Consider the following 26,653-nt stretch of genomic DNA (forward strand, 5'->3'; position numbering starts at 1 on the left):
ATTGTTTGCTCTCGAGATGAGGAATGTGGGGGACGGGCGATGGGCACGCTTTTATATACGCACTGCAGAGTGCGTATATCGTCGCTGATTCGGGCATCAATAATGCGTGAAGTATGCGTGCCCAATTGCGTATCGATTTCAAAAAGTTTACGTGCCTGTGCAAACTATGCGGGAGGTGAGGTGAGGTGAGGTGAAATTGGGTTTAACGTCGTGCTTGAGAATATTTCGCTCATATGACGACGTGCATGCGTGTATATGTGTATGTGCGGCTGCTGGTTTTATAGTGCTAGCTCACTGAGATACCATGCCGCAGTGAAGCATGAATATCCCACTCAGACACATTATACTGACTCCGAGCCGACCAGTCCTTGTTGTACCCTTTAATGCCGAGCACCAGGCAGGGACCAACAAGTACCATATTTTAACGTCTTTTGGTATGACGTGGTCGGGGATCGAACCCGCGATCTTCCACTCTCCGGGCGGACGCAAACTATGCGGGAACACGTCATGCCCGCCCTCCCGTCCGTTTCACGATAATTAAGAAGGCGGAAACGTTGCGCGGGCTAATGCGCTACACTGCGTGTCAATGCGCAGGGCCGGAAATTGACACGCTTTGATGCGCACCGCCCGCAGTGAGTGAGTGAGTGAGTTGGGTTTTACGCCGCTTTTAGCAATATTCCAGCAATATCACGGCGGGGGACACCAGAAATGGGCTTCACACAATGTGCCCATGTGGGGAATCGAACCCGGGCCTTCGGCGTGACGAGCGAAAGCTTTAACCACTGGGCTACCCCACCGCCCCCCGCCCGCAGTGTTTGCGAATAGCTGGCGCAATGTTCACGGCCAGTTCATGCAAGTGGCAGGAAGAGTATGCGTACCAGAATTTTTGAACATTTCAAATTTTTTCTTTGCGCACTGGCACGCGGCCCCGCACAGTTTATGCACCCTTCACAACAGTTTAGGGCGAATTTACTCATTGTTATGCAAAATTGCGTACCAATATTTGACAGAAACCTAGTTCCACTCAATGACAACAATGCTACAAAAGGACTATCCGTGACCTAAATAATGTTTAAATTGTGTTGTTTACGGAAGGAACGCCAGTACCGCCGAACATTCGAATAAGTCGATCCGGCACCCGTGCGATATGGAAATCAGAGTGCAATACAAAATTGATCTAAGCTCGCTATATTGCACGGCTGTGTTGCTATCGCAAGATCAAACGGGTGTGTAATGGGTATATGTCCAGTAAATGAGTCTGGACCAGGCAATCTAGTGATCAGCAGCATGAGCATCGATCTTCGCAATTGGGATACGACGAATGAATGAGTGAGTGAAATCCCCACGTGATAAAGACCTGAAATGTTTACCACTTTTGTGAAAGCCCATCTGCTCTGGTATGGCGCTGACCAGAACCATAAGATTCGACTGAAACAGGCTCCTTGACTGGATTGATTCTGTTCCCTCGGACTCCGATGGTGTGGGTCACTGCATATTCCACATGCTCTTGGTCAATGGTTTGTCTGGTCCAGATTCGACCAGGCAACATATAGAGCTGATACTAATGCTCATTGATTGATTGTTGTTTAACGCCGCACTCAGCAATATTCCAGCTATATGACGGCGGACTGTAAATAATCGAGTCTGGACCAGACAATCCAGTGATCACCTTCATGAGCATCGACCTTCGCAATTGGGATACAATGACATGTGTCAACCAAGTCAGCGAGCCTGACCACCCGATCCCGTTAGTCGCCTCTTACTAGCATGGGTTATTGAAGACCAATTCTAACCCGGATCTTCACAGGTCGGCACACATTATAGAGCTGGAATACTGATGAAGAAGCGGCATTCACTCACTAGCTCAATATGATCACGGAACATGGAATACGATTTCTCAGGTTGCTACTGAGGATTCAATCGTTTTTTCCTCATGGTAGCGAGTGAGAAAATTTTATTGACAAGATTCATGTGAAACTGTAAATAACTGTATTTCTATATTTCAACTGACATTGATCATCACCCAAACCCGAACAAACGTCACAGAACTATTTTTTCAATCCAAAAAGAAATCGTGACGAGATTTTCGGTGTTTATCTGCCATGCTGCAGGCGCTCAGTACAGCCTCTGACATTTTCAAAACACAGAAAAACTTGAAATTACTTCCACTATTTGCAACACGCATGTCTTGTCAAATACTTGTCGTTTTTAAAATAATCATTCTGCAAAAAGTCGAAATATTCAGAGATTTCCCGTCAAATTTTGTGCGAACATTTTATTTCATAATGTGAGAAAGAAATGAAACAAGAAAAAGAGTTGCAAAGATGTCCTTTCAAGCATACATGATGGTAATTCCTTTCCGACTTCAAGTCTGTGACTCGTCCTATTATACAGTTGATCAATGGTCGATAGGAAGAGGTGCGCTGCCGCTCCAAAACTGGGCCTGCTGTCGCTTTACGTCGCCCGAAGGCCCAATGACTTGTTGGCTGCTCAGAAATCGCTTCTTGAAATGAAACACGGCGTTTTCCGGACCTGGTAGAAATTTTTGTTAATTGCTGCAGTATCTTTGATGTTAACGGTATCTCATGGAACATCGCGCGCCATGCTCTTTTGTGAAAAAAACCCCATTGTTTTAAATCAAAGCCAGAAATATAACGTTTAAGAGGCACCCTCACCATTATTTCCTTCCCGTCATGCATTTCGTTTGATTTTTTCGGTACGAATGGGACTTTGATGCCCTATCACTCACTCGGGGATTAAATTTGTGTGACTGATACGTTATTAATAGCAAAAATAGCGTTTGATATTAGGCCTATATTAATATTTTCTTTCCAATAGGGCTTCCAATAAACTGAAACAAAAGTGACACTGCAGTCAATACGATCTCTGAACCGATATTTCAGGAATAACGCGATGGCGACTGAACATAGTTCCCAGACGGTTGTACGGCTGGAACTAATCAGGGAGGTGTAAAGGGTGTACGTCACAATCTCCACGACAGGCTTTGGTAATTACTTTTCATATTAGTGAGTATGAGTGAGTGTGGTTGTACGCCGTTTTTAGCAACATTACGGCGGGGGACACCAGAGTGAGTAAGTAAGGTTATACGCTGCTTTTAGCAATATTCCAGCAATATCACGGAGGGGGGCATCAGAAATGGGCTTCACACATTGTACCCATGTGGGAAATCGAACCCTGGTCTTCAGCGTGACGAGAGAACGCTTTAACCACTAGGCTACCCCCCCCCCCCCCTCTCAATCCTGACATTAACATACACGCATGCACACACATACACACACACACGCATGCACGCACACACACACACTTCTACTACTACTACCTCGTCGCCATCTCAATCCCGACATTAACACACGCGTGCGCGCACACACACACGCACGCACGCACGCACGCACGCACGCACACCACTCCATCCCATCCACAACAATGATCGAACGTATTGATTCTCACGTACGCCACATGATTAAAACCCCTTTAGAGCACCTAATCCATATATGAAGTGTTTCCATCCAGATCAATTCTCCATTGTTTCTCTTGTGTACTTGTATCGGCATCTTCTCGACACAGTGTCAGTGTGAATATTGAAACTACATATATTCCTGTTCTTAAATTGACTTGCACAATAATCCCAGGAAAATATTTGAATCAGACTATTTGCAGAATATTTTACTTACATCACGAACATTTGTATTGACCTATCAAACTGGGGGATTAAGTGCAGTTCCTTTACCCTACAGATTAAACACAATGATTATACATATATACTCGATCAATGTAACCTTCAATGTACATCCGTGTATCAAGTATTGGTTAACTGCGCATCGTTGTGCGCAGATGCGCGCCATGTTGTTTTTCGATTCCTACAACTGTCATGCATAGGAAGATGGTAAGGTTTCCATGCATCAGAATCCTGTGATCCTCAAAAGACTTGAAATGGCATCTGGGGAAATTTCTTTGATTTTCTATAAAAAATGTTAATCATGTGCCGACTGTAAAGAGTAAGATCTGTTTCAATCACCGAGTCTGCTTTGAGAAGCAAGTTAAGAGTGCATCTGTAATGTTGTACGTCCCAAGAGTTGGGTGGTAATGTGTAAAACTTCCAGCTCAAGCTGATGCCAGTCTCAGAGAAATTACATTGCATTGAATGATGGGTGGTGGTTTTTCCGCACTAAAAACAAAACAACCATTCAACGAATTACATCGTTCAGTGAAACATTGAATAATACATGAAGGACGAAATCTGCGTGCTGCAGAAGATGGTGCGTCCGTAATGACGACGAAACTGTCGCTGTTGCAGGAGTGGAGCCATGTGACCAAACGCTTGCATGTGGTGAACTTAAAAACAACCTCGTCTTATTACAGCTGGTGAAAGTAATAGAAGAGAGCATGACGATCCGGGCTAGAATTGATCTTCAGCAACCCATATTTGTCGTAAGAGGCGACTAACGGGATCGGGTGGTCAGGCTCGCTGACTTGGTTGACACATGTCATCGGTTCCCAATTGTGCAGATCGATGCTCATGCTGTTGATCACTGGATTGTCTGGTTCAGACTCGATTATTTACAGACCGACGCCATATAGCTGGAATATTGCTGAGTGCGGCGTAAAACTAAACTCACTCACTTTCTCTCTCCCCCTCTCTCCAGTCGGAGAGTCCAGACGGTACCCGCGGTGTCCGAGACGCTGGGTCAGATCCCTCCCATGTTATCAGTCATGTCAAGCGTGGGTCCAGTGTGGAGACGATGAGACGCTGCGCTGTATGGAGATCATGCTCGTGGTCGTGTACTCCTGGCCGTCTGCTGCTTCCCTGTCAAAGAGTTTAGGCTCTGAGAGCAGACGACTGAATTAAACATGACCACAGAGCTCAAACAGGTCCAACAGACCCAGCCGTGAATGACAGAGGTTAGCTTGTGGTCAACTTTCGTAAACCTATGATTTGTTTGTGCAGTCTTTGGGTCAAAGTTGAAGTTCCGGACTCGTGTTTGATGACTACTAATTGGTACATATTAGACTGTAGCATCAAGTGTCTAGATTGTCAATCTGAGGCCAAGCAACATCATCCCTGTCATCGCTTGTACCCGATAATCATATTCATTGTCGTTTTTGTCTGAATAATCATATTCATTGTCGTATCGATTATTTTGATAATCCTCATTATCATGGATAATTATATTCTTCATTGATCAGCCAGCATAATCATATTCATCGTATTCAAATGTTCTTCGCCAGTCTAATCTGTTTGTTAAATGCTTGTCCCTCCTCTAGGCAGAAACAGATTCTTCGTCGAATTCATCATCTGTATAAACAGATTCATGGTCGTATTCACTATCTGTATAAACAGATCCATCGTCGTATTCACTATCTGTATAAACAGATTCATTATCGAATTCATCATCTGTATAAACAGATCCATCGTCGTATTCACTATCTGTATAAACAGATTCATTATCGAATTCATCATTTGTATTAACAGATCCATCGTCGTATTCACTATCTGTATAAACAGATTCATTATCGAATTCATCATCTGTATAAACAGATTCATTATCGAATTCATCATCTGTATAAACAGATCCATCGTCGTATTCACTATCTGTATAAACAGATTCATTATCGAATTCATCATCTGTATAAACAGATCCATCGTTGTATTCACTATCTGTATAAACAGATTCATTATCGAATTCATCATCTGTATAAACAGATCCATCGTCGTATTCATCATCTGTATAAACAGATTCATTATCGAATTCATCATCTGTATAAACAGATTCATTGTCGAATTCATCATCTGTATTAAAACAGATTCATTATCGAATTCATCATCTGTATTAACAGATCCATCGTCGTATTCACTATCTGTATAAACAGATTCATTATCGAATTCATCATCTGTATAAACAGATTCATTATCGAATTCATCATCTGTATAAACAGATCCATCGTCGCATTCATCATCTGCATTAACAGATCCATCGTCGTATTCATCATCTGCATTAACAGATCCATCGTCGTATTCATCATCTGCATTAACAGATCCATCGTCGTATTCATCATCTGTATTAACAGATCCATCGTCGTATTCATCATCTGTATTAACAGATCCATCGTCGTATTCATCATCTGTATTAACAGATTCATCGTCACATTCATCATCTGCATTAACAGATCCATCGTCGTATTCATCATCTGCATTAACAGATCCATCGTCGTATTCATCATCTGCATTAACAGATCCATCGTCGTATTCATCATCTGTATTAACAGATCCATCGTCGTATTCATCATCTGTATTAACAGATCCATCGTCACATTCATCATCTGCATTAACAGATCCATCGTCACATTCATCATCTGTATAAACAGATCCATCGTCACATTCATCATCTGCATTAACAGATCGTCATTCGTCACATTCATCATATGTATAAACGGCTGTATAAACAGATTCATTCATCGTATAAACAGCTCATTGTATTCATCATCTGTATAAACAGATTCATTGTCGCATTCATCATCATCTCGTATTCATCATCTGTATAAACAGATTCATTGTCGTATTCATCATCTGTATAAACAGATTCATTGTCGCATTTATCATCTGTATCATCTGTATTCATCATCTGTACAGATTCATTGTCATTCATCATCTGTATTCATCATCTGTATAAACAGATTCATTGTCGATCATTCATCATCTGTATAATAAACAGATTCATTGTCGTATTTATCATCTGAGATTCATCGTCATTCATCATCTGTATAAACAGATTCATTGTCGTATTCATCATCTGTATTCAACAGATCCATTCGTCGACATTCATCATCTGTATAACAGATTTCATCATCGTGTATGTATAAACAGATTCATTCATCATCTGTATATAACAGATTCATTGTCGTATTCATCATCTGTATAAACAGATTCATTGTCGTATTTATCATCTGTATTAAAATAAACAGATTCATTGTCGTATTCATCTGCATTAACAGCTACAAATACATCGTCACATTCATCATCTGTATAAACAGATTCATTGTCGCATTCATCATCTGTATAAACAGATTCATCGTCGTATTCATCATCTGTATAAACAGATTCATCGTCGTATTTATCATCTGTATAAACAGATTCATTGTCGCATTCATCATCTTTACAAACAGATCCATTGTCGCAAACATCATCTGCATTAACAGATCCGTCGTCGTATTCATTATCTGCACAAACAGATCAATGGTCGAATTCATCATCAAACGTAATCGCATGCAACATGCACGGACTATATTGTATTCATCATCTTCAAAATGAGATCCATTGTATTCATCATCGGTGTAGCGCACAACAGCGGGCGAGAGGATTCTCGTGCCGATACCAAATGAGGAAAATACATACCCGCAGACACTGTCCGACCAAATGTGGAAAATACATACACGCAGACACTGTCCGACCAAATGTGGAAAATACATACACGCAGACACTGTCCGACCAAATGTGGAAAATACATACACGCAGACACTGTCCGACCAAATGAACAGCGGCAGGCAGGTTAACAACAAGTAACTTCTTTTAGGTGAGGTGAAATTGGGTTTTACGTCGTGCTTGAGAATATTTCGCTCATATGACGACATGCATGCGTGTGTATGTGTATGTGCGGCTGCTTGTACTAGTCCAGACTGAAGCTGGTTTTATAGTGCTGGCCGACTGAGGAGATACGATGCCGCAGTGAAGCATGAATACCCCACCCAGACACATTATACTGACTCCGAGCCGACCAGTCCTTGTTGTACCCATTAATGCCGAGCGCCAGGCAGGGACCAACAAGTACCATATTTTAACGTCTTTTGGTATGACGCGGTCGGGGATCGAACCCGCGACCTTCCGCTCTCCGGGCGGACGCTCTAACCACAACACCACGGAGGCGGTCAGTAACTTCTTTTAACAACCTTCGGTAAATCGCGGTCAGTGGATCTAACCTCCGACCTTCGGCAGACACTTTATCCACAAGACCATGGAACCAGCCAACTGCTGCGTAAACACACACGCAGAAACACTAACGTACGCACGCACGCACACACACACACACACACACACACACACACGCAAACGCACACAGTAAGACACAGTCACATCCGCATCTTCCAGCACGAGGAAACGACACAGGCAGCGACGTCACCGATACAGCAAATGTTTGTCCATCTTGCCCTGGAGGATCTAAAACAGCTTTTACATTTTGTTTGCAGCTTTATAAGTCTTCGTAACTTTTTATGGCAGGTTTAAATAACATTACCCCATGTGTAGTACGTCATTTTACTCAAAACGGCAAATAAACAAATTGAAGCTTTATCGATACTACAACCATGAAACGACTATTGGCGCAACGTGACGCTGGGTTATTGAGTAGGCTGGATCCTAACTGTCCCCGGCGACTGCTGGCGACTGCTAGCGACGAAAGTTCACTGTTGATGGGCAGTTGATTAATCTAGGTTATCTCCCTTTGCAATATCAATTTCCCGTAAGTCATCAACGCCGAAGCATTTAATTTATAGCCGAAACACGCCGATTCACACAATCGTTTCACACGCAAAATTTTGATAGAGTGCAAAAACCACTCTACATAATTGGAAAGCATTGCATAGAACATGCATAAAACGGCAGTTAATCTCCTTCTGCAAATCCCACAGCGAGAAGGTCGAATGAGAAATCACAGTTGCGTTTTTGCGATCCTTACCATCAGTTTGTTTTAAAGTATTACGATCACAAGTGAAAGTGTTGTTTGGTTCGTTTGTTGTTTGCCGCCGCACTCAACAATTTCCCAGCTACGTCACCGCGATCTGTAAATCATCGAGTCTGGACCAGACAATACAGTGATTGCTATCATGATCATCGATCTATACCAGTGACCACCGGAGCCCGTTAGTTGCCTCTTACGACATTCTTGGGTTGCCGAAGACCAATTCTGTTCCTATTTCCTCACGGGACCAGTGATACAAAATATAATCTTACTGCAGTCTTTTCAGTATTTTTATAGTCCTGTACGTGGTCCATTTTGTGAAAAAATGTAAATTATCTTGCCATGTATTTACTATATTAAACACACCTACTAGGATGTTATGTATAATACATTTTTAATGTATAGTTTCGCAGTTGATATCTCCCCTGAAATGGAATTTTTCGCCTTTATCTTTCTTCTCATCATGACATGATCTTTTTTTCAAATGCGCAGATGTAAATGTGAGTGAGTGAGTTTAGTTTTACGCTATATGACGGCGGTCTGTAAATAATCGAGTCTTGACCAGACAATCCAGTGATCAACAGTATGAACATCAATCTACGCAATTGGGATACGATGACATGTGTCAACCAAGTCAGCGAGCCTGACCACCCGATCCCGTTAGTCGCCTCTTACGACAAGCATGGGTTACTGAAGATCAATTCTAACCCGGATCTTCACTGGTACCTGACCACCCGATCCCGTTAATCGCCTCTTACGGCAAGCATGGGTTACTGAAGATCAATTCTAACCCGGACCTTCACGGGTACCTGACAACCCGATCCCGTTAGTCGCCTCTTACGACAAGCATGGGTTACTGAAGATCAATTCTAACCCGGATCTTCACGGGTACCTGACCACCCGATCCCGTTAGTCGCCTCTTACGACAAGCATGGGTTACTGAAGATCAATTCTAACCCGGATAGTTAGTCTTAGTGAACAAGCCTGACAATCCGATCCCGTTAGTCGTTATTTCACGATAGGTATTGGTTGATGAAGACCAATTCTAAATACAGACCTTCACCGGACTTGACCCTCTGAATGTCGAATTTATACCTAAGATCTGAAAAGTGAACCCTTTAACCCATGGGCTACCCCATCGCCCCAATGTAGATTTAAAAATAGACACTGTTAAGTGTTATCCGAAATTTTGATAAGCATTAAGGAACCGAAAAATAAGTCAATGCGAATCTTTATGGAATCTGTGAGCGAACAAAATATCTGAACGACATAAATATGTATAAATGGATGTGTATGCTTATATATGACGCTATACATTCACTGTGAAAAATTGCTTCCCCATAAATGGCGAAAATTCATTTTCCTCTTTGACGTCACAAGACAACATGGAGGTTACTCACGCGTAAAGAGGGGGGAAATAACTCATCTATGTTTAGCACTCGGTCATTGTAACCCAGGGCACTTGGTGAGAATTTGTTGGGGATATGAACATATCTTTTCATGACGTTGACTTGACGAGGAACCAGCCCATTCCAAACAAAGGTCCTCATTTTAACCGGACACATTTGTAACAAAAACCCAATAAGAATGAAGAAATCGTACTATATGAAAAAGAAAGAATTAGCGAAATGGATGGCCTCAATCTAATATGTAAATTAGTCATTAGATCCACATAGTCTCCTGCTTGCGTAGTTTTACTTTGACTAATGTCGCACTATTATCAACGGAGGACCAGACTTCAAATGTATGAAATTACTAAAGTTTAACATTTGGGGGCGGTGGTGGTGGTGGAATTGGGTTTAACGTCGTGCTTGAGAATATTTCGCTCATATGACGACGAGCATGCGTGTGTGTGTGTATGTGCGGCTGCTTGTACTAGCCCAGACTTCAGCTGGTTTTATAGTGCTGGCCCACTGAGATACCATGCCGCAGTGAAGCATGAATACTCAGACACATTATGTGAGACTGGGTTTAACGTTGTACTTGAGAATTTTCGCTATATGTGCGTGCATGCGTGTACACGTGTATGTGCGGCTGCTGGTTTTATAGTGCTAGCTCACTGAGATACCATGCCGCAGTGAAGCATGAATATCCCACTCAAACACATTATACTGACTCCGAGCCGACCAGTCCTTGTTGTACCCATTAATGCCGAGCGCCAGGCAGGGACCAACAAGTACCATATTTTAACGTCTTTTGGTATGACGCCTGTAAATAATCTGGACCAGACAGACCAGTGATCAACATCACGATCATCGATCAACGCAACAGGGATACGGTGACATGTGCCAATTAAGTCATCGAGCCTGACCATTCGATCCCGTTAGTCGCCTCTTTACGACAAACATGGGTTACTGAAGACCAATTCTAACCCGGATCTTCCAGGGAGCTGGTTAGACACTCAAAAACGTATCAAGTCAGTTGAATTTAAACATGCTATCACAAAAGAAATCCGTTATTATCCGAACATTTCAAAGCGCAGCTGAAGACACAGAATTTTCAAATGGTCAAGGTCATCGCCCAATAGTCCGCGCTGATCATCAATGCTATAAATTACATTTAAAACAATTCAGGAAGCCAGAAAAAGTACAACCTTTCATCTTAAGATATGCCCGCGTTTCGAAATACTCCTTTCAGCCTTTAGCCATTGTTCCTTTAAATCTAACACATCCGCACATGTCACGGACTAAGAAGAGCGTCGTGTGGTCTATTTTAGGATTACATTCCTATTAAATACAGAAAAACCGCATAGTGCTGTGAGCTCTGGTTGCTCTCCCAGTTACCAGAGCCCTGGCAATTCACTCTGATGCCTTCAAATTCAGTCTCTACTTTTTTCCGCTCATCTTTGATTCCTGGTCCGTTTTTGTGTCCTCTCCATTTAGAATCAACCATGTTATTCATAGCGTGGACTCAGGCTCGAGAAAAGCTAAAATTTCTGAACAAAATATTTCACTGAAATGAATATTTTCTTTCAGCAAATAAAAAAATTACCTCTTCATGATTTAGGGAGGTAATAATTAGTTTAAAACACAATATTCCATCGCGACTCGATCGCACTATACTCCTTCGCGAAATTGTGCAAGACTGACATTTTAAAAATCCGCTTTGTTAATGAACATTAAGATTTGGTTTATCGTTGCTATGATGGATTTTGAGTGATTTCAAAGGAATATAACCTCCCATCCTGAGTAAAAGATAGAAATATTTTATTAGCATTTTACAATGCAGTGCCCAGGAAGTGTGTTCCAGCTCATTTTCCGGAAAAAAAGAAATCTTGAATTTGTAATCTCTTATTGATTGTCAGGCCAAGGGTGGTCGCTCCTCGCACATCTTTCACGATCTTAGCGACATGTTAAGTGGTTCGTTCTTTCGGTAGTGCGAGTAACTGTACTGTTTATAAAATACCGGGACATGATGAAGTATCCAACATGTATTAACTGTTCTGTTATCAAATATATTTTGTTTGAACATGTCGGAACACACTAACCGGAAGTAGTCGCCATTGGTCCACGAGCATCCTGGTTCCCGGGCCTCTCATTAGTTAATATAGATATTAGTTTCATTAGTTCGATATTAACTAATGAGAGGCCTGGGAACCAGGATGGTCAACGAGTGCTTACCCAAGTTCCTGCAGGTCGGGGGTTCATTCATCTGCTGTTGAACTTTCCTTCCCAGACTTTTCTAAAGGAATGATTAATATACTAGCTACATAAAGAAACTGTGCACACAGAAAATTCTTTCAGAATTGGAATACAACACATAAAAATGACGACATGATGTATACACTTTATAAGCTGAAGTATCGGGCCTCAACAACATGTCAAAAGAACATGAACAATATCCGTAACGATGACGTCAGAAGTTCAAAATTGAGTCGGGGGTCACACGTCGAAGTCACAAAGTCAATAACGGGTATGACCATCATGCGCGTGAAGCACAGCAGTGCATCGACGACGCATAGAGGCTACCAAAGTTTCCAAATGAAGGCCTGGGGAATGGAATGGTCACTGCCGTCTGGAACCTGTGTCTGATATGAGTCACCCGAATCCATCTGTCCTGTCTCGGCGTCGTTACTCGGGGACGCCCAGAACGTGGGTGGTCGGCAACTCATTACTGTTTCCCTAACGCCTGACCAATGCAGATATCGTGTTACGATGGCATTGGAAATGTGCTGCAACCTGTTGTTGGCTCATGCCTGCTCGAACCATTCCAATGGCATCATGACGTTGAGCACATGTTAATCTTGGCATGATGTGCATGTGACTTTTCATGTGAATTTGTGAACGTTTGAATGACCAAAGATCAAGCTTTTGACAGTGACATCAATTTCTGAGTTTCACATGTTTTGTGCAGCTGCACAGGCTGCACGTACAGTAACACATTGCAAGTCCATAGGCCACCATCAATGACGTCACGTCTCCTGGCACCTGCATGAGCGTTTGATTGTCACCAATACTTGCTATGTTCACACCTTTATTTATGCATAAAGACGCTGTCTGCCTATCTTTATATTTTCTGTGTGCACAGTTTCTTTATGTGGCCAGTATAGTTTGAATGATAATTTCTAAAAAATGTAAATATATCACTGTAACAGACTGGCGCCCTTAAACTTGCCTCTTTAAAGGATAGAATTACTATACATCCATGGGCTTAGCATTACATACAGCTTTGGAGCAAGACTATCATGATATCATAAAATATAAACCACTTGGTACCGGTTAAATTGATGTTGGACAGTGATCGAGTGAGTGAGTTAATGATCGAGCCACTTTGCTTCTGAAACTACTTTTCAGTTAAACCGCCTCCGTGGTGTAGTGGTTAGAGTGTCCGCCCGGAGCGCGGAAGGTCGCGGGTTCGATCCCCGACCGCGTCATACCAAAAGACGTTAAAATATGGTACTTGTTGGTCCCTGCCTGGCGCTCGGCATTAATGGGTACAACAAGGACTGGTCGGCTCGGAGTCAGTATAATGTGTCTAAGTGGGGTATTCATGCTTCACTGCGGCATGGTATCTCAGTGGGCTAGCACTATAAAACCAGCTTAAGTCTGGGCTAGTACAAGCAGCCGCATATACACATACACACGCATGCACGTCGCCATATGAGCGAAATATTCTCAAGTACGACGTTAAACCCAATTTCACCTCACCTCACCTATCTTTTCAGTTAACAGAGCTGGGACTTTTTATGAGAGTCTAACAGTAGTTTAATTTTTCACCATATCAGATAAGTTTCCCCGAAGTAATCTGAAACAAGAAACTTTTTATATCATTTCACTTCGGGATGAAAATTCGCGAGGGCGTAGATTGGAACAAAATACGGTCAACCTCAGAGTAAAATATTAGGAAGTCGAGATTAAGGAGATTTTGATATCTTGACAGTCAATGTAATAATGATGGGTTTCACTTGATGATTCGTCAATATTGTATGACGGTATCACGTTCTCTCGTCGTTACTTTGTTGACAGAACCGTCAGTTTGAACATGCGCCGATTGGTGTGGACTGTATGAGTTTCCGTGGGAGGTTAATCATTCGTCACATTTCGCATATTTCCGTGACCTACGGATTGTCACGGAAGTACACGATCTCTTTGGGCCGTTGTATTCTACCTCCACTAACAAGTGAGTGAGTGAGTGAGTATGGTTGTACGCCTCTTTTAGCAATATCCCAGCAATATCAGGGGTTAAAGCGTTCGTTCGTCACGCCGAAGACCCGGGTTCGATTCCCCCCATGGGTACAATGTGTAAAGCCCATTTCTGGTGTCCCCCCGCCGTGATATTGTTGGAATGTTGCTAAAGGTGGCGTAAAACTAACTCACTCATCCATGTGCGTTTATAACTTTGAGTATTTCAGGGCAACGACGACATCAACAGTACTGGCATTGAACCCTCTCGCTGAACGAGTGAGTGAGTGAGTTTAGTTTTACGCCGCACTCAGCAATATTCCAGCTATATGGCGGCGGTCTGTAAATAATCGAGTCTTGACCAGACAATCCAGTGATCAACAACATGAGCATCGATCTGCGCAACTTTTGAAACGATGACATGTTGTCAACCGAGCCAGCGAGCCTGACCACCTGATCCCGTTAGTCGCCTCTTACGACAAGAAAGGGTTACTGAAGATTCATTCTAACCCGGACCTTCGCGGGTCCTCACTGAACGAAGAGGGATGGAGCGGGTACATCGCATCACGTCCTCGTTTCAGAGCATCGCATCTACATTGTACACGAGACACAAATGTTAAAAAATAAAAAATGGCAATCGGCAACCATACCTAGTCGTGTAGGATGCTATTATTTCCACCACAATCAAACGAAAGAAACCGCCCAAGACCTCGTTATATATCACAAACATCGTAATCTTCGAGCTAAAATGTTTTCTTTCAGAACATGTTCGTCAATTTAGCTATTTATGTATATTTGCATACATATTTATATATTTTCTTTCAAATTCACGCATAGATAAATGTGTCAGAAATCGCCAAATTAGTTGAAAAATACATTTATTTTCAACATTTCATTGCTACATAAAATAGCTATTGCTTTATTTGTGGTGACAAACCGCATAATGCCTGCTACTGACGGAGACACCCGCCACCCAGACGTCAGCTCCCCAGGGAGTGCCATGTTTTCGCCTGTATCCCGGAGTGTCAAATATTTATGCTGAATGTATCAAAACCACGCAGGTCTTATACCGCCATTGTATCGTTTGACAGTTTAACCTTCCACGGATATAATTAAATGACTGAAAAAGCGAAATCTCAACTTCGCGTTCGTATTCCTGGGTTATAGTTTTGTTTCGAAAGAAGGAAATCTAAGAATAGTTCTCGCACATATTTTCAAACTGAGATTTTTTATAAACCATAATGTACAGTTGTCAGTTTAGGTCACAAGTTTGAAATTCAGAACTGCAGGAGAACTTTTTAAAATCACTCTATTAAAGTCAGTTATTTCAGCTTTCCTTATATTGTCATTATGTCAATGTCTATTCGTGTACAGATGGCAACAGGGCGGTGGGGTAGCCTAGTGGTTAAAGCGTTCGCTCGTCATGTCCGAAGACACTGGTTCGATTCCCCACATGAGTACAATGTGTGAAGCCCATTTCTGGTGTCCCCCGCCATGATATTGCTGGAATATTGCTAAAAGCGGCGCAAAACCCAACTCACTCACTAAGGTTTGTTAGAGGATACGGGTCCAAAAGTAGTGAAGGACGCCATTGTGTATAGCATGTGATTTTGGCTCTTGTTGCCAGCATACGGTGAGACGGATTAGATAAAAGATCCCAACATAGTCCAATCTGTCATCAACGAACGTAGACATAGGTTCTGTCTGGTGTCCCCGCTGCGATATTGCTAAAATAAAGGCGGCGTAAAACTACACTCACTCACTCATTTAACTACTGTCTTTTTCTGTGAAACATTTTGAGTCAGAGACAACGGGCTAGTGATGTAGGAGACTCCAATAATGGGCTTCAAATATTTGGGAATCGAACATAGTCTATAGCCTCACACTTTAGTAGAAGTGACAAACAAGTTCACCTTTAGGCTACTCAACCGCCTTGTCTACGTCTATGAGCAAGCTGTATCTGTCCATGGCTTAGCTCAGGAGCACAAACCACCGTACACCATGTCGTTAGCAACGCGGGCGAGATTTACAGGTTTAACCATGCACTGAAATTGACATTTAAACATACCATAACTCTAGTTTCCAGATTCCAGATTTAAGCGAATGTGTTGTTTAATTAATTTTATAAATGGTCCTTTTTTAAAAAAGCAGCTTTAATCATGTCAAACGTATGGCCAGGTTGACATAAATAATTGAAAACACATAACATCTCAAGGGAATTGCAGATTTTGTGAGTATCAAACACTGGAAGATGTAACAATTTATGTGCCCCCGCGACAACGACGCGTACATGCTTCCATAAGTCACGCCAACAATAGCGGCAACAACATCGCCGACGGAAGATCGATGGCAGAATCGCCTGCATTTTCCGACCCCCACGTTGCCCTGATCCCTGGAAACTTCTCCCATATATCATGAAAAGCCGGATCACAAGTGGAAAAACTGCAGATGTAACCGATTACATGTCAGGCTGGTTATTCGAAAAGACAGCTGGTTTGAGCTACAAAACATTATAATGAATAAATGCCGATTTTTTGAACGAAATTAACACTGCTAAACTGGAGACATCTTTGCCGTGAACGTGGTGTGTGTGGTGGGTTGGAGTCGCATTGTTAAGACAGAGATGTCGGGGTTCAGCAGTTACGGAGTTGTTTGGAGATGATCAGTCAAACTGCATGTGCACTTCTAGTATTACAGACTGTAGACTGACTGACTGACTGAGTTTGGTTTACGCCGCTTTTAGCAATATTCCAGCAACATCACGGCGGGGGACACCAGAAATGGGCTTCACACATTGTACCCATGTGGGGATTCGAACCCGGGTCTTCGGCGTGACGAACCAACGTCTAGCATTAGTGGTTAATATAAAGCGTTCACTCGTCACCCGTTGGCCCGGTTTGATTCCCCACATGGTACAATGTGAAGCCCATTTCTGGTGTTCCCCGCTGTGATATTGCTGGAATATTGCTAAAGGCGGCGTAAAACTAAACTCACTCACTGACATCGAGTTTGTGTTGTGGAATTTCTTGGCAGCCCGGCAGAAAAAGACAAAATGTCGCAAACACCAGGTATTGGTTAGCGGGTGTTCTGAGGAAACTAGGTATTCTTTGCTTCAGTGGAGAGTCGTGGTAACTGTACAAGAGGTTTCGATTCGCTGAAAGAGGCGTAAAACTAAACTCACTCACTCACTCACTCTAGCATTGGCCTGTGTCTTTGTATCTAATTGCATGCCTTTCCCCTTTGTCGGTCAGTCTCGCCAGATGTTGGTGTCCACATTTCACAACGTTTGAGAACAATCGAACATACTGTTTCTACGAAGATTTTAAGAGCGTCCTGCGATTCTTGCCCAAGAGATGTTTGATCAGGACCACTGAGGCCATACGGAACAATCGAGGTCAAAATAAACATTCAAAACGTTATATTGTAGACATGTGTTGGACATTACAATATTTGACGCATCAGTGACCCAAATGATGGTTGATGCAATTCCCTATTCTGAACTGTAACACACTTTTCGTGTTGGCAAGCAATTGACTTGACTTTGCATGTGTTTGGGACGGGTGTCGTCGGTGAGGAGGAATACCCAAACCTTTTAGCGTACACCACGAAATAATATAATCCTGAAAACCACTGGACGTGCATCCGTTTTCTTCAAGTTTCAAGTTTCAAAGTTTATTCTCATGAGTCATATACATGACATAGAGTAAAACAAATATATGTGCAAAACAATGAAACACATACATGTTACATTAACGGAGCGTACGCAAGCCCCATTTTACAAAAAGAGCAAGTTTAACAAGCATTGGTTTGTATGTGATAGACATAAGTGAAATATATTTATCCACAGTGGAATGTTTACAATAATATGGGGGGAGATATCTTGCAGTTCCGATATGTAATCAACAATGACACTGTGTCAGACCAAGCTGAAGACGCCGCACGTACGTATCTGTGTCTCATAGTTGTATGTGTCTGAAGTGGGTCCCCTCCCATTCTGTGTGTTGGCATAGCAACACTATACACCACCATACGTATGGTGGTCGGTTTCTCCAGAGTTGCCATCACATTTGCGACCTGGACAATTCTGCAAGGTGCGATTGAGGGAGGTATGTGTTGTGTGCAGTAACCAGTTCCACTTTTTATTTGCGCTGAATGCTATGCGCATTAGCAGACAATTGTAGACAGGAGTCGAGTTTGAGAAATTCGTACCTCCACCGTTGAAGAGTTCGATCTTAAATCCATACGGTCTTACAATCGCGCTAAGATCGGTTTTGTGCAAGTGGATTAGGGCCATTGTATGGTGATTGTAAAGTTGATTGTAAGGCCCTTAGAATGATCGTAGCTAAGATTCCTCTGTGCAAGTGCGACCTGGAAAAATGTTCACAGCGGTGTTATACTCAATTCATTCCGTCGGCTTTTAATCGAAGCGGTCTTCGTTGTTTTGTAAGTAAGCAAATTTGCCATTTTTGCATCCATCATAGTTGGAAAATCAGAGTCATGTTGTAGAGGGCAGTCATTAGGATTGCGTCTAGATCCCGATTTAACCGGAAGCTAACGATTCCTGAATTCAGGTTTACCAGGTTTAACACAGTTCACAACTATGAACCCTCTCCGGTTGTGTTTTGGGCTAATGATTCACATGTTGTGTGTTTGGTATATCATACTGACCACAGATTTCAAGAATACTTTATGGGTTTTCAAAATATTTTCGAAATGACGGGTGTAAAGTTTGTTTTGTACGTCAGTTTATATCAGTAATGAAAGGTGATTTTAGTCTCTGTATCACATGGCGTCTTGCTTAAACTAATTGAAGATGTAGGTGTATATTCTGTCACCGCAATAACCACAGGAGCCGCTTCTGAATACTATTCTGGAATGATATGAACTCGTTAATAGTACTTCCTGCAAGTGACATTCAATTGTACATGTATCGGATTGTGGTACCAAGAGTATCGGGTCGTTTCTTTGCATTATATTTCAATTATATTAATAAAAATATCAATTCTTGACAAATTATATGTGGAATGTGGAAAATGAATCCGACAACAATATATCAATACTCATTATAAAAGAATACTGCCACTTGGATAAGTTTCGTCAAATTTCCCCGACGGCGTGGGCGGTGGTGTAGCCTAGTGGGTAAAGCGTTCGCTCGTCACGCCGAAGACCTGGGTTCGATTCCCCACATGGGTACAATGTTTGAAGCCCACTTCTTGTGTCCCCCTGTGTGATATTGCTGGAATATTGCTAAAAGCGGCGTGAAACTAAACTCACTCCCCGACGTCGTTGATCGTTGATCTTGCTTTCAGCAGCCGCTGCCATGCTTTACTTTACTGTTCTCTCTTGTTTTTAGATCGATATGACATACCTTGAATATTTCCATCTCTATCTTTATACGAAATTGCCTTGACTTTCAAATTGAGACTTCAGTGTATTTGTCATCCAACATTGAAGCCAGTATGTTTGGCAATCAACGTTGAAGACAGTATGTTTGGCAATCAACGTTTAAGGCATATGTTTGGCAAATAACGTTGAAATATTATGTTTGACAATCAACGTTGAAATATTATGTTTGTCATTCAACGTTGAAGGATGCATGTTTGGCAATCAACTTTAAAGGCAGTATGTTTGGCAATCAACTTTAAAGGCAGTATTTGGCAAACAACGTTGAAAATGTTGTTTGGCAATCAAGGTTGAAAACATTACTTTGGCAAACAACGTTGAAAATGTTATGTTTGACAATCAAGGTTGAAAACATCATGTTTGGCAAACAACGTTGAAGGCAGTATGTTTGTTCGTCAACGTTGAAGGCTGTATGTTTGTCAGTCAACGTTGAAGGCAGTTTATTTGACAATCAACGTTGAAGGGGCATTGCAACCCTCCAGCAGCAGGCGAGTGGTCAGCGACTACCCTTTAACTTTTAGTCTCCACACTAGTGGTGTTGGCCGAAGACGTTTGCTCATTACAACGATATAGTTCACCATACTGTCAAGACAACTGGAGCTGACACTAACAACGCGGCCTTATTAAACTAATGACGACCGTCACTGACTGTCAATGTTTGTCTTTGTCGAGCTGTTTACGACTGAAGGATGCCACTATAATGGATCAGGAAAAACCGTTTGGACAAATTTACTAGTTTGGTTACTCAACGACCGGAAATGACGTAAGGGCTGGATAAAGCTGTGTCCTCAGATCACTTCTTTCACTGCGTCTATCACGAACCCTTAGCATGCCGTGACGTCAGAAAACCTTGCGTGAACTTCGGTATGCAATATTCCAGCTATTTGACGGCATTTTTCATCCTTAAGTGGCATTTAGAAGCTGGTATGATGAAGAGGAACACTTTATATGGATAGACAACTTCTTGTCTATCCATATAAAGTGTGAGTTCCTCTTTATTTGACGGCAGTCTGTTAATATTCGATTCCAGACCTTACAATCCAGTGATTTATATCATGAGCGTCGATCTACGCAACTGGGGTACGATGACATTTATCAAGTATGCAAGTCAGCGATCTTGACCATGCTTTCCCGTTAGTCGCCGAATACGAGAAATACCCTTTGCTAAAATATTTACTGGTCAAGTTTGGAGTGAGTGAGATAACATTTCACATAGCAAGAGCAATAGCTCGTCCCTTAAACGAATATACACATGGACAAAAGTATCGCAACACCCCATATTTTTCATAGCATCAAGATATTACCATTAACCACATCAAAGGAACCTATCCAAATCTCAATTTAACTTACTATCTGGATAAATGGACCCTCAAAGAATAATTAAACGGCAAATTTAAACGCAAAAGAAAAACTGTCGTTTATTCATGGAAGCAAACAAAAAATTGACTCATTTTGTAGTGCTTAAAACTATGGTCGTGTTTTGCAGTGGAATTCCGACAAATATTAAATTTGTAACTCACCTTTTAATAACCCTTAACTGTCATTCCATATACACACACAAACTGAAGGCAAGACACTACATGAAAGTAATAGTATCTGTCAAACGATATCAGTCCGAATACGACTTAATTGCAAATTCCTTAATAACTTACAACGATGTGATCGCGACTATAATAAACATCGTCTGTGCTATTTTACAGCTAACATGTGCATTCAACACGAGGACTTCATCGACTGCTTATATTCTACAAACATGCAGGCAAATCACGTGCACATGTTCTTTCCGCGAAGAGAAATGCGTTCGTGTGCTGGAGTATTGCTATGTGTGTCAAAAACAGCAACCAAACCAACCAACATGCCCACGACAGCGAGGTAAAGCTTGTAGGCTGGAAGGTAATGTTTCCTGCAATTTTATCTCACCTGAAGGAAGGGAATGTCAGTTTGTTATATGTCTGAATTAAACATGACGGGGTAATGAATTGTGCCTCGGCATAAAATACTGATACAAGATGGATGGTTATGGGGAACAGAACATGCTCTGGTGTCTGTGATTGTAACTCTCCGGAAATAATCTCAGCTAATTAAAGCTTGTTTTGTCAAGTGAAGCCTTTATTATCATAACTGTAAAGGTAAGTGACGCGTTCTCGGAATAATAATTGATTTTTTGGTTCGAGTAGACATCTTTCAGTAGGGAAATTGTTGTAGTGTCAACTACCGGGTGCAATTGCAGACGTAGGGTGATTTATCGTTATTCATATTCATGCGAACACGGTGCGCAAAGGAATTTGCACGTATTGATACCGCGCTGAAATTCAGGATCATCTGGAACAGACACCCATGGTTTATTTCACGGTGCAGATCAGTTCGAATAGACGTAATCAGGAACGCTTCAGCTGATTCAATAATCTATCTATAGGAGATGGAACATGTGAAATAGGAAATTACGGTGTCAGGTCAGGTTCGTGCATACGTAGGTGCGTGGTGGTGAGTGATGAATGAGCATGGTTTATGCCGCTTTTAGCAATATTCCAGTAACATCACGTCGGGAATCGAACTGGGTCTTAAGCGTGACGAGCGGACGCTTTAACCATTAGGCTACCCCAGCGCCCCAGTGAGTGAGTGAGTATGGTTTACGCCGCTTTTAGCAATATTCCAGTAACATCACGTCGGGCACACAGGAAATACGTTTCCCACATTGTACCCACGTCGGGAATCGAACTGGGTCTTAAGCGTGACGAGCGGACGCTTTAACCATTAGGCTACCCCAGCGCCCCAGTGAGTGAATGAGTATGCTTTACGCCGCTTTTTAGCAATATTCCAGTAACATCACGTCGGGCACACAGGAAATACGTTTCCCACATTGTACCCACGTCGGGAATCGAACTGGGTCTTAAGCGTGACGAGCGGACGCTTTAACCATTAGGCTACCCCAGCGCCCCAGTGAGTGAGTGAGTATGGTTTACGCCGCTTTTAGCAATATTCCAGTAACATCACGTCGGGCACACAGGAAATACGTTTCCCACATTGTACCCACGTCGGGAATCGAACTGGGTCTTAAGCGTGACGAGCGGACGCTTTAACCATTAGGCTACCCCAGCGCCCCAGTGAGTGAGTGAGTATGGTTTACGCCGCTTTTAGCAATATTCCAGTAACATCACGTCGGGCACACAGGAAATACGTTTCCCACATTGTACCCACGTCGGGAATCGAACTGGGTCTTAAGCGTGACGAGCGGACGCTTTAACCATTAGGCTACCCCAGCGCCCCAGTGAGTGAGTGAGTATGGTTTACGCCGCTTTTAGCAATATTCCAGTAACATCACGTCGGGCACACAGGAAATACGTTTCCCACATTGTACCCACGTCGGGAATCGAACTGGGTCTTAAGCGTGACGAGCGGACGCTTTAACCATTAGGCTACCCCAGCGCCCCAGTGAGTGAGTGAGTATGGTTTACGCCGCTTTTAGCAATATTCCAGTAACATCACGTCGGGCACACAGGAAATACGTTTCCCACATTGTACCCACGTCGGGAATCGAACTGGGTCTTAAGCGTGACGAGCGGACGCTTTAACCATTAGGCTACCCCAGCGCCCCAGTGAGTGAGTGAGTATGTTTTACGTCGCTTTTAGCAATATTCTAGGAATACCAGTAATGGGCTTCAGACATTGTACCCATGTGGGGATCGAACCCGGGCCTTCGGCGTGACGAGCAAACGCTTAACCACTAGGCTACCCCACCGCCCCCACCAGCGCCCCAGCTCCGTGGTGAAGAGGCGGTAACAGATGCGTGAATAATACTGACAAAATATGCATGATGTATAGGTCAGTCCAGAGTTATTCTTATTTTGTTGTTTTTAAAATTTAAAAATTCGAAACTTTAGTTTTTATATCTTTTAGCAGAAATGGTGAGCAAGGTAGACGATGGAAGGAATCAAGTTTAGAGTTACCTCCCTTTTGTTATAGCCATTGCTCGATTCGTCAGTTTTCGTCAAGCTTTGAAGTTTATTTTTCAACAGGTCTTAATCAGATCATTCGAATTCATTCATTAATTTGATCGCAAAATTAAATGAGTTTTTTTTAGCATTCTTCTTATTCCCTGTCGGTGGTCTGCTCTGAACTTTTTCAACATTTATATTTTTGATTCGCCGGATTCGTAAGCCAAGTTTTAAAAAAAGTGTGGCTTCAGTTGATTAATTACATTTGTGGGGATCCCGGACGGAAGAAGTGGAACTAGTATAGCCCTACTTGGGTAATACTGAGTGAGTGAGGTTAGTTTTACGCTGGTTTTAGCAATATACCCGGGAAGGATGGGTAATGCGTTGGACCCGGGTACCCGTGACTAATAGATTAAACAATGCAATATGTTATTCTTTCATGATTAAAAGGTTGTATTGTGTTTGAAGATTTAGACATAATAACAGTCACCTGTTTTGAATATAATACATGGTTAAGATATTGAAAAAAAACCTCGACGTTTCAGCCTCCGGGATGAAGATAATAATTGCTATTTCTTACAAATTTGATGTCGGGAATTAACATAACGGGTATCAGGGTAGGGTAGAGTAATAGGGGGTGGGGTACTCGTGTTGAAACTTTGAACCCGTCCCAGCCCTACTATACACCACTGATAAGCGAACCCAAGACTAACGTATAAACAGGTGTTTTACAAGATACATCAATTATATAAAATAGCCCAGATATTATATATTTACACCACTTTTATTATTCCAAATATCCTTCGCCTTCGACGATAACCCCACCCCACCGTCCCCATCCCATAATAGAGATAGTACGGTACAGATGAGCGACAATACTGAATATATGGTCATTCGCCTTTATATTACTAAATCATATGTGTATTCGACTAACGACAGTTTTGTCACCATGAATACAATATACTCACATCAAATAAATATGCATATGTACAAAATATTTAATAATTTAATAATACTCCCGTCCTAATCGACCGTAATGACACATTAATACGTTACCACGGGTAATCATTACGTCGTTAAGTACGTATCCTGTATACGATACGGTTGCATTCAGGATTTAGTCCCTTCGGACGCGTTAAATCCACTTGTGGCAGTGTTCCTTGACAATCCTCCGCGACAAGTAAGAAGCCATTTCGCCCATCCTGTGTATAATTAATGCCGCCACGCTGGCCTGTATCTGTGCCATTGACGACCACTATCAGCTGGCGAGAGGAAGTACGTGTTCACCTTTTCTCAACCTTTCCGTGACTAACAATTGTTAATCGGCCATCTTAGGCAATTTGACTGTCGTTACCTCAAGTGCTGATTGTCTGACAACTTATCTTGTCTACCCTGTTGAGAGTAAACCCCATTGCAAGCTCTGATCAACACGGTAGACGAAGGCCATATAGTATTTTCTGGAAAACTGTTCCAATTAGCAGTATTTGTGTTTGGCATGAACGTGATACAAGTGCCATTTGTATGCAATCCTGCAAAGACGATACATCTTTTATCCAGATACATCTTCTCAGTAATCTCAGATACTTATTCCATGAAAACAACGGATAGATATCGCCGGCTTAGATTAGATTAAGTACATAGATATCCTCAACTGCGGTCTAAACGTGCCTATGATAATAAGTGGCTGATGAAAAATGGGGAAAAGAACAAAAAGCGGTCTGCAGGAGTCGCCTGCTGTTGCCACTGGACAGAACCAAGCTGGCTGCTGTTGTCGTCTTTCGTTTCAATAGTACAGAATCCAAGCTGTCTTCTGCAATCGTCTTCTGTTAATACACAACAGAACCAAGCTGGCTGCTGTTGTCGCTTTCTCTTGCCACTTGACAGAACCATGCTGGCTGCTGTTGTCGCTTTCTCTTGCCACTTGACAGAACCAAGCTGTCTGCTGTTGTCGCCTTCTTTTGTCATAGTACAGAACCAAGCTGGCTGCTGTTGTCGCGTTTTCTTGTCACAAGACAGAACCAACGCGTCTGCTGTAGTCGTCTTCTATTGCCACAGAACGGAATCAAGTTGTCTGCTGTTGTCGCCTTCTGTTGAGTATGGTTCCTATCCATGTTTTGCCGCCGTGTACAACATTTTTACAACTTCACTGTCTAAGCGTGACTCTGTTAACGCACGTATTTCTCAGTCCTTTGAAACAAATGGTTTACGACGTCATGTTTGACCCTAGATACATTTTGTACGAATTTTAAAGAATGTTAATTTTAATTAAGGTACAGAAATGACAGAGTATATCAACTAGAAATACGTAAACGGATACAGTAGAGTAGTCTGTCATACAGACCCTGAAACGAATACACTCTTCAAAAAAAGAAACGCAAAAGCTATTTTAGAAGAATGTATTGCGTTAGTTAAAGAGCAATTATTTCATGTAATTTCAATGGTAAACGGGTGAAAATTCACACGTCTATAGAGTTCGCCAACACAACAGCAGCCTTTATTGTTGTGTGTCTGTTTACTTGAGTCCGCAAGATGGCGTCAAAATCTGTACTTTGCATGGCCACCATTGGCAGCAATTACTGCTCGGCACCGTCTCGGCACAGACTGGATAAGTCGACGAGGTCACACTTGAGGAATTCTTCCCCACTCTTCCTGCAATGCGATGGTCAGTTGAGGAAATGTCTGCGGCGTGTTTTGACGTTGACGTACACGGCGATCCCATAGGTGTTCTATCGGGTTTGGATCTAGTGATCAGAAAGGCCATGGCAAGACATTGACGTTAGAATTGGCAAGGTAGCGGACCGTCACGCGTTTTCTGTATGTGAAGTAGCGTCTCTGTCGGTCCATAATCGGGGGCATGTGACGTGCAAGGACTTCGTTGATGTACCGATTTGCTGTCAAATTCCCCTGAACCAACACTAAATGATATCTTCGTGTGCTGAATATC

At 42.3% G+C, this 26,653-nt stretch overlaps 1 protein-coding gene across 1 annotated transcript in view; it reads right to left on the reverse strand.

Moving 5' to 3' along the window:
• Positions 1–4,734: 4,734 nt before the first annotated feature.
• Positions 4,735–26,653, reverse strand: part of LOC124291193 (acidic repeat-containing protein-like) — a 31,851-nt gene continuing 9,932 nt past the window's right edge. The window contains exons 3-5 of the mRNA XM_046728127.1: positions 7,030–7,236; positions 5,875–6,405; positions 4,735–4,844 (exon numbers count right to left, since the gene is read on the reverse strand). Coding sequence (XP_046584083.1) covers positions 4,735–4,844; positions 5,875–6,405; positions 7,030–7,236 — 848 coding nt within the window. The remainder of the gene's footprint in view (positions 4,845–5,874; positions 6,406–7,029; positions 7,237–26,653) is intronic.

Source organism: Haliotis rubra, unplaced genomic scaffold (genome assembly GCF_003918875.1).
Source record: "Haliotis rubra isolate DU_JTF1 unplaced genomic scaffold, ASM391887v1 Scf485, whole genome shotgun sequence".
Lineage (NCBI taxonomy): Eukaryota > Metazoa > Mollusca > Gastropoda > Lepetellida > Haliotidae > Haliotis > Haliotis rubra.